This window comes from Acipenser ruthenus, chromosome 22 (assembly GCF_902713425.1).
Source record: "Acipenser ruthenus chromosome 22, fAciRut3.2 maternal haplotype, whole genome shotgun sequence".
Taxonomy (NCBI): Eukaryota; Metazoa; Chordata; class Actinopteri; order Acipenseriformes; family Acipenseridae; genus Acipenser; species Acipenser ruthenus.
The window spans coordinates 28,870,745-28,886,635 of record NC_081210.1 but is presented as its reverse complement, the minus strand read 5'-3'; the positions used below and the strand labels follow the sequence as shown (position 1 = coordinate 28,886,635).

The 15,891-nt window shown below is 38.3% G+C and overlaps 1 protein-coding gene across 1 annotated transcript in view; it reads right to left on the bottom strand.

The window, feature by feature from the left end:
• Window positions 1-8,007: 8,007 nt before the first annotated feature.
• The window catches only part of LOC117413189 (catenin alpha-1), a 63,052-nt gene continuing 55,168 nt past the window's right edge, over window positions 8,008-15,891 (bottom strand). Inside the window, exons 17-18 of the mRNA XM_034926572.2 lie at window positions 12,792-12,926; window positions 8,008-9,945 (exon numbers count right to left, since the gene is read on the bottom strand). Coding sequence (XP_034782463.1) covers window positions 9,658-9,945; window positions 12,792-12,926 — 423 coding nt within the window. The 3' untranslated portion in view covers window positions 8,008-9,657. The remainder of the gene's footprint in view (window positions 9,946-12,791; window positions 12,927-15,891) is intronic.

Here is a 15,891-nt window from a genome sequence, read left to right as displayed (position 1 = left end):
TCCCACACAGTGAAGCGTCGTTCTGTTTCCTAACTACAAGTCAAACTCTTTTAATATCACTTCAGAGGGAGCAAGCAAAAAAAAAGTCACAATCTGGCAAAAAAAACAAAAACATTTTAAACATAGAAATATCTGTTTATTCTGCATACCTGAGGTATTGCATTGGTTACAACAGTGTTCAGTAAACGTAAGAAAGCTGTAAACATCCTGTAGGCTGTTCTGCATGCCATATTGTACTGCCATACTTTACGTTTCAATAATGCACTGCAGTTTTCAGGTAGACTTTCTAGTCGTTGGCTTTTAGCTACAGTATAAACAAACATATATATTACTTTAAATAGTTGATGCTGCCACATTATATCTACTACTGATCTTACAATCCAAGCCATTCACTTTTCATCTTTTCTTCACAAAACTGGCACAAATCTACAGAAAACATCTGGTTCCACTTTAACTCAAGGGCATCTACATCAGCTAAACAGCATTCTGATGATTTACTGTGAGAGGGTTTCAAAATTTCCAGGGAGAGCATTCTGATATTCAACACTCAGGTATATTGAGTTCTGAATCAATATTTTATTAAGTGTGCATGTAAAAAATGTAATGGAATATGGCTACCCGTATGCATTGTTGTATTGTGCAACAGAGGTGCTTGGCAACTAATGGAAGCCTGACCTAAATTAGGCAGCGAATTCAAACTGTATAAACAACTTGAAAATAGAGGATTAGCAGGCAGAGAGGGCATGGGACCTGAGGAGGGAAGGCTGCACAAATGAGCAGTTCACTTGATTGCTGAAATACATTTGCTACTGTTGAACTGTTATAGGCAAACAGAAGGCTGTTCTAAATCATATTCTCCAAAATTGAAACAAAAAATGCATTTGTCGCGTTGCAGTATAAAAGGCCATTGTGAGCGATTTACTCCCCTGTGCTAATGTATTCCTTTCTTACAGCCTCTCGTTCATTCAGGGCTGTCAGATAATTGCAAACTCAAACGAGCTGTAAGACTCGGAGCTGGTGATGAAATGGGATAAAAACACTTTAGTATCTTCTTTCCCATAAACATAAAGGCAACAGCATTTAAAGGATTTACCTTGATAACCCTGTCAGCATATCAGCATCCTTTTACTAGTGGCTTCCCACTAGTAGCTTCAACGGCTAATATTTTTCTTGCTTAAAGAATAACTATACTCTTACATACAGTATTGCCTTGTTGAATTACTGTAGGGAACCTCTTGAAATGTATAAGAAGGGTCTTCTTTTCAAGAGGCTGCTAGGGGATATCAGGTATTTAAACAGTATGTTAATGTGTTAAAAAAATAAAGCTCAGTGTTCTAGCCAACCATATTGTACCACCAGGTCGTCTGGTGCGGTATGCTAAACAACGTATGTGTTAAGTGCTGATATGCTCCAACATGAGAAAGATATGGAATAACTTCAGCTCCCATCAACATAGGGCTTAACGCTCTTGTCATTGTGCTAATGAGGGAGATGAGGGATACTGAGGTTTCACTCCTAAAGCAATATTGAATTGAACAACTTGTTTAAACAAGGCGAGACCCCATTGAGGTTTGTAACCCATTGCACCTGCAACACACACCCACACACCCATGCATGCACGCACGCACACACGCCCACCCACCCACGCACGCACGCACGCACGCACACATGCACCAGTGGAACAAGAGCACTAGTGTTAAACTTTAATGAGACTCTAACAATCTAAACAGCAGCAGATCTTAATACAGCGCCACCCTATAGCTTGGTTTTAATTCTGCTGATTTCTCTAAAATCTGGAAGACCAAACCTTACATCAACATTAGTGAAAACTATAAAACATGCATAGAAACAAGGTAACAAGCATTGAAATCCACAATTGTTGGGACCTCTTTCCATTGTCCATTGGGCTGTGAGGAGTAAAAATGACGCTTCACACAAAAGGGCTTGAATGTCTGGTAATAAAACATACGACACAGCATTAGAAATCTTAAATGGAAGCCCACAATAACACATTAGAAATAAATACGTAATTTAAACAGTTGGCACAAAGTCTGTGTTCCATTGAATTTAATGGTTAAAGCTGCACATACAGCATGCAGACAGATGCGGGGAGTAACAGCCTTCCATGTAAATGAAAATGTTCAGTACGGTACCTTAATGCAATATTAGTGCTAATCTGGAAAAGGGAACTACAGGCCATCCATTTCTGGCCATCCATTTCTTCGACTGAAGACGTTTTGGTTCTCTGCTTGTCACAATCTGGAAACAACAACAAAAAAGATTTTCTACATAACTCAGGTAATGCATGGATTACAACATCAATACAAGTTATTTTCAATGTACAGTTTACTACACTGTTCATGCACAACACACGTGAAAACCATAGTGTAGGTCACTCTGCTTATCAAGCCCTCAGGTATGGCTTGGCAAGAACAGGTGCAAGCAGCATGTAAGTGAAGTCTACTGTGAGGGTTCTTCCTGTTTGCAATGCCTGCAGGCCACACAAAGTCTGTGTACACACAGTTTATATGGGAGATCAGCCCAGCTGGACTCCTCTCTCGTCCAATATATCAAGATTCAGCTGGGGATTGTCTTCATGTTTTGTGTTTTCATAATCAGTAAAAGAATTAGCTGGGAAACTTTTTTTAAATATTAAGTGAGGACATTGGATCAAGTATTATTTCCTTTTGAAAGGATTTTGGCTTGAATTATCCACATTTTTTCATAATCATCCAGGCAGTACAGTTAAACAAAAGAGTTTGAAGGACTTGACTGCTGCCATTCAAATGCTATTCAACAAAACCCCTCACTAAATCACAGCTCTTATCTCTACCAGTCAGTCCAAAGCTCTCCAATGTCCAATGACCTTGACAAGAGGAGGAAGGTGAGGATGTGAACACAGCAGCAGGCAAATGAGTGAGGAAGTTTAAAAGGACAGAAATGCACATATATCCATATAGAACCCTCAGCGTGACATGATTCAGCCATTCTATTTGTAATCTCTACCTCTGTCTCGTTGTGAAATGGACTGAGCCAGTGCTGTTACTCATACTGTGGAATGAGAAGGCTCATGCTAGCTTATCATGCCTTTCAGGAGCCCTGGGTTTGACTAGCACAGAGAGAACATTTCAAAGCTGGAATCTTAGTCTCTCTGTATGCATTGTAAACAGATGGAATAAAAGGAATTACGAACACCACAGTTAAACGAGCTTACCATTTTGTAACGAGCAGTAATTAAGAGTTGATAGTGTAGTTTGCTACCACAACACATTTCCAATTTGCCACCCTAGGAAACCTTCCCTGGAGAATTTTGTACAGAGAAGTAGAACATCTGGAGCAGCATTATATCTGCAGCAGAATTATGTCCATGTACGTCATTCATCAAGTCCTTTTCCGAATTGACTGAATAATACGTTTTACAAAGATCTATCTATAAACAAGGTTCTGATAATGAAGCCTAGGGTTCAACTGAAATTTCAACAACAAAAAAGTCATCTGTTATCATTCACAAGCTGCATAATGGGTATTTCCAAACCGAATGAGTGTAGAAAATTGCTTTTATCGTTCTATAGTCAGATTAAGGACTACAAACTGGGAAATTACATCAAATTGGGCAATAGAATCTTTTAACAAAAATCGGAAGTGAGAAGCGAGTGTGGGAGGTGAACAAATGTTAGGAAAAGTTATTTCCATGTATGTAACATTAAATAGAAGACCCTACTACTTAGTGTGTGGTTCTCAAGCAGATCAGAACAATTAGCTTGTACTGCATTGCAGTTAATGACCCTGGCAGGTTTCAATTTTTTTGTTCTTGTTTGCTGTTGTTTGTTTAAATCATAATTCACTCACTTATGACTCAATCCAGAGCACTTCACATCCCGGCACTTTATCCTCTTTCCACCAGAGGGTACCAAAGCAAGCCACCACGACACTCTTCTGCCAAGGTATTTAGCTGTTCAAAAGCAAAATGGAAGCGTTGACTCCGCGCCAGTTCATAAGTATGTTTAATTTCCTGTGACAAAAAAAAGAAATAATAAATAATTATGGCAGCTAACTTTCTTGAGGAGACGTAATGCAAGTGACAGTGGTACCAGCCTCCTTGGCACCAAAACCGGAGTAGTTAACGCAGCTTTTTGGACTTAACCCAAGCAGGGATAGGGAGAGACACTGAACATTTTTCTTCCTTTTCCATTATTGTAAATTAATAAATGATGCCCCACTCTCTTGGTTGAAATAAAAAAAATAGATTGCAGTGTGGTAAAAATGTCTCAATTAGAATCTTTTGACATGTGTTCTACTTACTTCTTGTGTGTGTGTTTCCATTGTTCCCTGATCAGCACTTTAAATTAATCAGGGGAGAAAAGGGGGCTTGGTTTAATCACAGGAGGTTAATCTTGGGTCAAAGCGAAGGATACTGGGTGGATCTGCAAGGAATTCTCATTGTAGAAAGGGTTTATTAAACCCCTGCTCAGGGGTTAACACTATACAAGGCATTCAAGTTCAAAGGTTGATGTTCCTTTTGGAAACTGCATTGCTATCGATGTTAAAACAGATCTCGTAAATATTATAAATCAATAATACGTGCATAGAATAGCTTACATGCACACAGTGAAAGAAAAGCTGCAACATCGAAGCAGAACAACACTGCGTAATTATTGACACAGACTGCACGCTTCAGTATATCTGTATACCTGTAGTCATTTGTGCTTTTCATTCCAGTGCTATCAAGAAGTAGTGAAGTATAAAACGAGGCAGATGGATTCAACCAGGTTACTCTGCCAACAAAACTGTGCAGACCGTGACCTGAACCAGTGAGAAGCTTAGAACCAAGTCTGTTGTTTGCATCTCTTATTACCACGGACAAAGAATTGCTTTAAAGTGGGATCTTAGAAATGGAATGCGTCCCATTGAAGGAATGAGGTCATTAAGATGTTCAGTTGTGCAAAATTCAGCATCCACATACAATTGTTTTATGTTAATCTGTTATAAATCAATACTACATCTACAATGTGTTATAAAGGACGTTATCAAAATCTTAGTCTATTACAACAGGCTATACATAGACCGATTATAGGAACATGTGATGAGACTGTTAGAAGAAACCTTATTACTTCACATGAATCTTTTCACTATCAATGTCATCACCTGCTATTCATTAAAAAAAAATAAAAAATAAACATGGTCTATGCTGCAGTAACAACTGTAGCATTTTCCAGTAAAGGGAGAATTGCACTGGCTGTATTTATATTTTATCTGAAATAAAGATTTTAACTTTTATAAATCCTCAGTGGAGCTATTGCCATAAACGATATCTTCACTACGTGCAGATATTGTGATGTGCCCTATCAAAACAATAATACCCTTGACCTTTTTCTTTATTTAACAAAACCTATTTTAAATCAGGGGCACGTGTCAGACGCACATCTGTTCAGAAGAATTTTTTTATTATTATTGAGAATGTAAGAATACTTACACAATTCCACGAGCTTGGAGTGTTCTAATGAGTGTTCCTTTGAGATACTGTCTAGGGGTCATTCAGAATGAACAGGTCCTTGGCATTGATAAAAAATAAATATGTCTACTATCTACTTTTTATAGTAGTATTCTTCCTTTTCACCCACTGAACCCCCCCCAAAAAAATCACACTTCATATAATATACAATATAATAGAATATATTCCTGTTGATCAGAAGACAAATAGTGTTTTGATACTCAATGGCGGTTTTAAACTAATTAAGAGTACACTTGTGTGCGCGCACACATTTTTTCTTTGTTGTTTTGCCAACAAAATATTCAATGTTTGTGCTGCAATCGTTTAACATCAAAACACACGACTTGCTTAAAAAGTGCAAATGCATTTGAATTCAGTCTCGGGAGACGCCTGACATCATTCTAAGCAAGAGAACATTTTTAACTACAAGTGAAATAAAATGTTCCAACAGTTTATTAATCCCCTTGCTCGTTATGTAATCTCACTGCAAATCAAGCAGAAAAACCTCCTCTAATCCCAGTCAGGTAGAATCTATAGAAGATAAAGATTCTCCCGGGGTCAGATGGGAAATTGGTTAAATAGAAAGATGAGGCCTTGATTTTGAATGCTCCTTCTAAACATAATACATACAAATCTAATGCCCCAGCATTCAGTTCAGGAATAAACCTCAATTTGCATTTTGCTCTTAATAGGGGACTAGGATTTGGCAGCATCAAGCCTTTGCAATTGACTTCAGTCCTTTTAACTCCATGTGCAAACATACAATCGTCTGATTAGTTTTTACAGGACTTGGCAATCTCCGACATGAAAACGAAATAAATGAACAGATTATATTTTGTCGCAGTTCTCCCATTTGTGTAGGAAATTGAGTATATTAAAAAAAAAAGCCTGTAATAAACATGGGAACTAAATTATCTGTCGCTTTCAAATGTCTTTTTTGTGCAGAAAAGCTTTGCTATGTATTAAATGCAAACACATTCCCTCCACTCAGGCAGCACTGCAACTGTTCTTAGTCTACACACTTTATGCAAGCTTAATTTAAATCTTTGCTTCCTTAAAATGGCAGAATCCAAAACAAAACATTTCAATATACTCTTACTTTTTATTACAATCTCTAAAAACTAAGGGTATTCATTTATGACTGCTTTATTATTTCCTTTTTAGTACTTCATCCTTGACGCCTTTAAACTTTATTGCCATACTGAATCCCTGCCTATTCCACTCAATGATCTACAGTGCAGGCCCTCTTACTCTGCATTGGGGAGAGTATGTGTGGTACAGATGACACAGAAGTTGGCAGTTGTTGTATTAGTGCTATCTTTCTTAGTATATGTGTTCTCACATGCAACACTAGTACTGTAAAACAGTTTAAAATCAATATAAAATTTACATTAAATGTTGCAAAAGGAATGGATACTGGTAAAGGCAGATTAAGTGCAGCACACCAAGGTATTTAATAATGGCTATCGAGAACCCTTCATTCCTGATATATTGAGAAACCGACAGTGGTTATTTGATACCTCCCCCAAGACATATAGTAACCAATTATTAGGTTTGCATGGAAATCTGAAATCCTACCTGGGCATTTAATAATCCATTATACAAACAAAAAGCAATTAAAAATCAGGATGGGAGGGTGAGAAGAAAGTAAGAGTGTTATTGTGCTAACTCTGCAAGGTCAGCCAATAGCAGAATTATTGGTTTGTTCACGTCATTACTATACAGTAGTGTGCTGACCCTGTCCCCTGAAAGGGCACCGGTTGTCACTCTAGCTCTGACACTCTGAGAGTGACAGTTTCAGAATCATGGCCATGTAGTGAGGTGGGGGGTTATAGAAGAGTGCGGCTGTCCTTCGAGGGAGAGGGGGTGGAGTAGCAAATCAATGAGGTTACACCGTCAACTGCTTGGATTGTTGCAAAAGCTGAGCGAGCATTATTATTCATGGGTTGTATGGGAAATCCCACAGGGTTGACAAGTCCCGTCTTAGTTTGTGTGGGTCAGATTACCTACCTTGGCATTGACTAGTGTGTTCCCAATTAAATTCACATACCGTGCATTAAATTAATACCGCAAAGTAGCTCAACGGAGCAGCTTGCAAACCCCTTCCCCTTCCCCCTCCCCACACACAATTACTCAAACAGTGCTAAATATAGTAGATACCCAAGGACATTCCTCAAATAAAGGCTACTGGAGTTTAAATGTTTTGAAGCTAAAAGTTACTGTTTTAAACCAGTTTATTGTTGACAGATGCTGCTTTGCTTGCATTATTTTATAGTGGCTTTTGTATCTTCTTAGTTTCCAAGTGCAGCATTAACATGCTGGTTTAGTTTACGGATCTATTCCAGCTGCAAGACATCTGGAAAAATACAATTACAGTAAAAGTTAAAATCACACGTTACTATTGGAAATCTGTGTTGCAGCAATTACATGTTCATGTAACATTGCATTGATATGACCTTTTAATAGAGGATTACACTAGCTAGTAAACACATTGTTCATGTAAAAAAACACACACATTCAGGAAAAACAAAACTTTATTCTTTTGTCTGGAAGCAGGAACAGAAATACATTTAATCAACTTTGCAATAACAAAAAAGTAGTAAAACTCATTGCAGATTTTGAAAAATTGACACTACAAGAATATATATTTTATATATATTTATACTTAGCGCTACAGGATTCTCTGTTCAAGAGGTGAGAATTCAAGAGGTTTAAAACAGATAAAGGCATTGAAGCTGTTGTAACCATTCAAAACCACTCCCCTTTCCACATCTCAAAATCCTAGACTAAAAACTATTTTAAAATATGGTTTTACTATTGCTTAACATTTAATAGGCAACTGATTTATAATGTGTTAAATTAAAAGTATTTAAATGGAACTGTGGTTACACAATTCTGTGAAGTCTAGTTACTGTCACTTTAAAATATGAAGCAAAACAAACTTTTCAACGCCAGCATCTATCACTGCATAGCACGTTGCCTCAGTTGAATGTTAATTGCCAGGGTTCATCAAAAGGAGACTTGTTTAAGCAATTGTACCCATCTTTTTAAAATGTTATCAGGGACTCCAAAATGCAACCAAATCTTGCATCGCTCAACTTTGCACTGTACTTTCAACTAGAATGCTTTAAAAGGCCAACTTCGCCAAAGCCCTTTTGTGTTAACAGAAATTGAAGCTACAGACTTCATGATTGATAATTTTTGCAAAATGCATACCGAAAAGGATGATGCATTAAAAGCACTGCAGTGCAAAACTGCAAGGACTTCAGGAGAGTTCAAAACACGTACAGCATTGGATATCAATTTTTATTTATTTAAAACGTAGTGTTGAAATGCGTAGTCACAAAATATCTTTTGCAGTTTGATGGTCTCACCTCTTGTGGGAATGAATGAATTACTACAGCACAGCGCTGTTAGTATGGAAAGTGATTGTATTCACATCTTGAACGCCTCTAAAACGGAACCTTGGCTACATAATAATCTGTTCACTCTACTTTTGAAAATAGTGTCTTTGGTTCCAGTTTGAAATTAAACTAAATAGCCCTCTCCTACAAACACACTTGAGCAACACCTTTACTCTTATGTACTGGAACCTTTCAGAGAAAACCTTAAATGAAAATGGTTGGATTATTAATCATGTAATGGGGTGTAGAGGCTGCGACCACTGGAATTAAACACAGAACACTATGGTGATCAAGTCTAACATCCCCATATACCCTTAAGATTACAGTTAAAAAAAATATATATATAAAACTGGAGCAAGCTATAATAGAAATAGTGCTTGCATCATCTAAACAGTGTGCCAAAACAGACAGAACAAGTAAGCGCATTAATACTTAATGTTGCTGGAATTACGCTGGAATTTAAAACTGTCCAACTGCAGACATTAAGAAATACATAATTGCTTGAGCTATGGTTTTCCCTGACAAATCAAAACAATGGTGAACAGTTGAGTGTCAAACTAAATAAAAGTATTAAGAAAACGACGCACAGGAATTGCAAAAATGCACACAAGACTAAATGGTTTGCTAGTGGCGTACAATTGCTGCAAACAAAATAAGAAACCTCTCTCACTTAAACACTCTGAAAGGCCAGTTCAATTGATCTCTATATATTTTCCACTCCTGTCCGCCAACACATCAAGCATTTCCCTTCATCCCAGGCTATTAAATACTATCCATAGCTTTGAACTCGCTGAGGGCTTGCACCACATTGACGTTTTTCTTCTGAGACGCCCTCTTGACCATAGTAGTTTTCTCGTCAGGTTTCTCACGTTTGACCAGAGGCTTCTTCTCAGGTGCCTTCATCTTCCAGGAGACAGCAGGCAGGTTCAGGGACTTCATGCCCACGGACTTCTGGTACTTGGTGGAAGCCACGTAAGAGGCCTTCACTGTCTGAACGACAGCATTCATCAAGTTTTTGGCCGCCTGAATCAGAGACATGGCACTGTCCACCTGCAACACAAATCGAAATGCTTAAAATTGTATGTACACTTTATATTAAAAAAAAAAAAAATGATATAACACCAAAAAATGAGGCTTAGGTAATAAAACTAATGTGGGGCATTTTTTCGGATTATTTAATACATTTGGATTCTTTGCAAGAACAGCTTTTTACTATTATCTATTGAACTTTTAAGTTCTTAAACAAAACAACAAAAAACTGACCTTGGCATTTGTGCAACTGCTGGACCTTGGTTACATGGAATCTTAATTTAAGATTGTGTTTAACATTATATTTCTTAACCCTTTGCGGTCCATTGTCGGACTGGGTCCGACATTGCAATTATTCCTCACAGGTCCTTTGTCGGACTGGGTCCGACATCATTATAGCAACGCAATAAACGGGTGTCTAGTCGTTTTTTTCTCCGGAAAAAGCCGAGAAAACCGTTCAATTGCCGAGTGGTAGCGACAGGAGCCGAGACAAGTCAAAAAAAAAAAAAAAAAAGGCGTATCTCATGATTAGTCATACATGGCATCAGGTATCAGATAACGGGGGCGGTCATAAGTAAACAAGTTGGCTGACTGAATCAGCGCACAGAAAACACGGACATTTGCAGAGCTTTTTTGAGATGTTATAGTAATAAAATAATGAATTCGATCGCATTACTGAGGAGTTTGGTGATAAAACGAGTGATCCGGAGATGATCGATCGGTATGTACGACTATTATTATTATTATTAATTTCTTACATAGGTGAACGCTATAGCAAACAAAGGGTGGGGCGGGGCTGGAGATGCCTAGTGAGTGCTTTGTTGATATGCAGGGCCATTTAAACCCGTTTGACTGTGAAAAAAAAATACTTTTAAACAGCGCGTCTAAAATTAACTGCGCGTGTGAAAATTAATTAGACCTGGCGTGCCTGACGCGCAATTAATAAATGGACCGCAAAGGGTTAAATAAAACAGCTACAAAATAGCCAATTGTGTTTTTGATGGCAATGCTGACTCAATCTGCAAGGAACAGTTCAGGGTGCCTTTAATACACCTGGCCACGCAATTGTCAATTTAAAAAGGGGGTCCTTGAGAACTGAATAATTAATTCAACACTTGCGCACTCACTACAGTGCCCCCATGGCCACATTGGTGGCAGTACTAGAATATAGGAAAACTGTTGCCTTCATCTGCCAAGCTTCATTGCATTGCTGTGAGAAATGTGACTTTAAAAACAATGGAACAGGAGGATTTAGGGACTGCGTATAAAATATGTACTAGTACTTCAGAAAACAGTTTCTTACAGTAACCTTTGTTAATGTATAACCGTTCTCTGCAACACAGTTGTATTGTTTCTGGAGCCAGGAAGCCCTTTCAGAGAAAGCAGCACGTCATTTTCATCCCTTAAGCTCCATGTGCTGTATGATGCACATAGTTTACTGGCGGTTGAGTACCATTTGTTAGATCTCCATTATAGCCAGCTTGTTTTTGGCATACATCCTGTTCTTGCAGTTTCTACACTAGCATTACTTAACTCTGCACTACAGCAGTTCAAGCTATGTCTCATAGGAGTTCAAATCTTGGTAAGGACCTAAATAGTCAGTCTAGCGGAAACAAAAGGTGCAACTTTGAATAGAGAATAGACCCTTAGTTCTAGTTCCTAAACTTGGCTCAATGCTCCATGACATTAGGCACCTGGACTTCAGTGAACCCGTGGAAATGTCAATCTCCTCAACCAATTCTGTATACATACTTCAACACCGAGTTTCAGGATGTTACAAATGGGTTTCAATCTTGGCACAAAATGCATTTAATTTGTTCCATTTTCAGCCACCATTAGAAGTACCTTTACTTGCAATGGTTCCCCATGCTACTTTATTGTATTAAATAAACCAAACAGAGATAATGGTGTATCTTGATGGTAATAGACTCAATTCTGTCTTTTACAGTAACATGGAGCGGCTTTAAAAATACATTTAATCGAATTGCAAATTTGTTTTATTTTACCTCCTTTATGACTGCAGTTATATTTAAAAAAAAAAAAAAAAAAAAAAATCAGGACTAAAACCTACAATCAGATACCCACAAAAATACTGCACATCTACCAAATAGGCAAGTGAAGAACGAGTTCACAAATTGTGGTTTACTTTGAAATTGAGAATCCAAAACACTTCATGATATTCCTGTTCATTGTGGTAGGTGGGGGTTGCTAAAACCAACTACTTTAATAAAGCCAGTAACTATAGAAACTGGCTTCCTGTCAAAGAAATGCATCTGCTTAAAAGCCAATTTACCAGAAGGACATGAAAACATAACTTGAAATAGTCAACGGGAATAGCACTGTTTAATACAACTAGTATCTGAGAAACAATTCACTTTGAAAAACATTGTAAAATGAAAAGCCGCTTTTCTCTTGAAGCCAAAGAATAACCAGAAATGGGCACTAGAAATCCTACCAGTTATTTATTTAAAAGTAGTCCCGCATAGAAGGGTCGTCAGATATTGGACAGCTACAAACTTTAGCTCAATAAAATTATTGCCAATTGACTCGTACCTCCCTCATGGTTACATTTCTCTGACAAAGGGCTCTCCAACAGGACGCAACAGAAAATTGGCTTCAGCGACTACCAAAGTTCAATTTTAAGTATTTTTAAAATTTGTTCAGTTACCCAATTAATGTGTTAGACCTGGGTGGCCCTACTGTTAATGTGATCTTGTGCCAGGTGTTCATTTGAAGAGCCACCCCGACCCACCCTTCACCCTGGAATCATTGCTGGAGCCACTGTTTACTTACATGTGTAGCTCAAAAGGAGAGACGTTTCCACTATCTCCTAATGCCGAGTGAATATAAAATTGTGTGTTCCTTACCCCAGACACAACCAACTCTCCTCCAAGGTTCTGCACCTCAGCCTTGACTTTACTGCAAATGTTCAGCTGATGGCAGTAGAGGGCGATACGCTGTAGGTATGCCAGCAGATCCTGTTTGCAGGCGGAGTCCGGGCACTACAAATTAAAGAGAAGGCATTAAAAGGTAATCCTGGAGAACAGGCAAATACTGTTGAAATACTTCCTCCAGACTCATTTATAGGTGTAACCAGTCCACGTGTTGACCCAGTGGTGCCCAAAAACAAAGCGGTCCCAATTTCTTATCAGATCTCAATAAGGCTAGAGCACCCCCCTAGGTCATTCCAATAATCTTTAATTGGAAACACCCCATTCTGATAAGCAGTCTGTGGTTCAGCTGATTAAGTGGGGAGGCATAAGATGCCATCATTGCAGTTCACAGACTATGTATTGGATATGGATGTGTAACTAATATCTTTGTATACACTTGCTGAGAAATTGTGTAGCTTTTCAGTGAAGACAATGCAAGCCACGACACCTCAAAAGTAAACTATAAAAGTAAAATGACTTCTGTTAAGGACAGGGATCAAATCAGACATCTCAAAAAAAAAAAAAAAAAACCTGCTGTAGCTTTGAACTAATTTAGCATTTTCAAAAATAAAAATTAATAAAAACCGTGTTGCAGTGTTCTTAAGTTTGATCCAGTTAATCACGGTTTTTGTTTTGCAGTTAATAGCTGCGTTCATGGGTTTTTTTTTCCATGCTACAGATTGGACGATTAGTCTTCCTTTAGGTGGGAGAAATAATAAAATACAAGAGCAAAAGCTCAAAAAACCTGCTCCCCATGTCCATTAAAAAAGGTCAGATAATTGTATATTGGAATACACTGCGCTGTAGTGGGCAATTAGACAGAGAATGCAAAGTACTGCCTCAATGGTAGACACGCTGTGCCATCTTTAGATGAGGTAGCCTGGGAAAGTAACATCTTGTACAGAAGACCCGGCCATGCTTCATTAATCACATAACATGAACAGAAGCTCCCCTCACGCCTGTACTGTACCGAAACAAAAGAACTCCAAAACACACTGGCCCACGAGAGCTGCTCTCCCGTACACTGGTGGGATTCCCCCCAAAATGATAATTGCAGCATTTCACTTGCTGGAAGTCCATCTCATTCCACTGTGCGCAACAGACTGCAAGTAGCAAAAGTGGGAGGGGGACAGAATCTGTATTTACTGTATACTACAGTGGAGTTCTAAAATGAAAGAACAGAGGAGTGTTGGTGGAGACTGTGGTGAGGAGAGGGGAGAGGAACCAGTCAAGTCCTGAAATACTTGACACATTTCATGAGTAAAAAGGTACTTACATTCCTGAACTCCTACAAAACTCTAAAGGTTTTCAGATCAGAATACCAACAAAGCACTGCTGGAATATGAACCAGCTCCCCCGGCTATTCCCATGGAGTTAAAAGCATAATTACATTTCCTTTCCAACAGCACTCGTTACACAGTCCCTTGCAGTGAGGAAAGACAGTCGCAGGGTTGCACTTAATATCAGAAAATGAATCCCCCCCCACCCCCACACACTTGTTTTACAGCACTTTGCAGAGTTTAGTCTAAAAGAAAAACCTTGTTGTTGTGCATAATGGAGGAATGTCCTTAACTACGGTATGGGAAAGGGCGAGGATAAAAAGTTAGAAAAGTCTGGATAAACAAACCTTGCTTTGTGTCCCAAAAGGTTTGTAAAGAGGATCGGTCTATTTGGTGACAACCATTACCTATTTCAATGGCTGATGTCCCCCCCCTAAAGAGAAATTGGAACCAGGTGCGACAGATTGACCGCATCAGTTTTAGTACCTCATGGGGGGGGGGTCATTCATCCAGACATGCTTGTATGTATAAAGAATTTTAGTCTGAATTTGAAGGAGTCTGAATCATGCACATTAAAAAAGGGACTTGACACCCATTTCATGATTATGTTTTAAAAAAAAAAAAAAAACTTTGGTGGGTTGGCAGAATAGCCTTGCTTAGTTGTCATGATTTAATTCCTGCCAGAAGAGCAGGTCTGGATGACAACAGCCTTCTGGACAGACCAAGGCTTTTATTTTGTGGAACATGCCTGTATGCCTAGGGTTAATGAGCTGCAAGCAAGGAGAGTGCTTTCTAATGCATTATGATGCATCAAATTATCTATTTGCATTTGAAGATGAAAGCATACAGACAGAGGGAAAGATGCACAAGACAGCGGCAGGTAAATATAAAAAAAAAAAAAAAAAAAAAAAAGGATGAAAAGAATGCTGTGAAGACTCCTTAATGTTCACAACAACACAATTCATGTTCAGTAGCAGAAACTGAAAAACAGTACATACAATTCCCAGAATGAATCTCAGAAGGTGAAATGCCAGGGTTTTCAAAATAAACCAGCGACCGGCATGATCCACCACCTAATACTCCATTTGCACCAGCTACTTTATTAAATACTATGATTTTCAGGTATTAGTCCATTTTTTGTTGCATTATCATACTGTAAAGAGATATATAGTACGTAATAGCTATACATATGCGCTCAAAAAATGCATATTCCCTTTGTTGTGATATCGTAAAAATATTTACCCAAGTGCCTGTCAGATGCACACTGGGGGATTCATGTATAGACGCTGTACGTCCAAGACAGGCACGATGGGATATCAGCCGAGCCCCTTGTCAGCTAATATACAAATGCTTCAGTGCAGAGGTACTGTATTAAAACAGCAGCAGAATATGTCAACGCCAGTTTCATGCAACAGTTGTGAAGGTGACCAAAATGTGTGCGAGTACTGTTGTGTAAAAAAAAAAAAATGCTTAAAATGAACAGTTGCATTCAAGAAATTTAGAACAAATTAACACTTAAGGTTTGTGTGTTGCACACATCATGCCATTAACAAAATGCTCAGAAAACAGTTTTTTTTTTTTAAATGAAGGGCTGTAATGCAGCAAAAAGCTCTATTAAAACAAAAAAGTGAAAAGGTTACCGTAACAAACTGGAAAGTTTTGTGAACTCCAATAAACCAACCTTCTCTTTCGCCAGTCAAATCATAGAGTGCCTAAAGTTCTGGAGTTTAAGAATGATTTCATCACACAGTAGA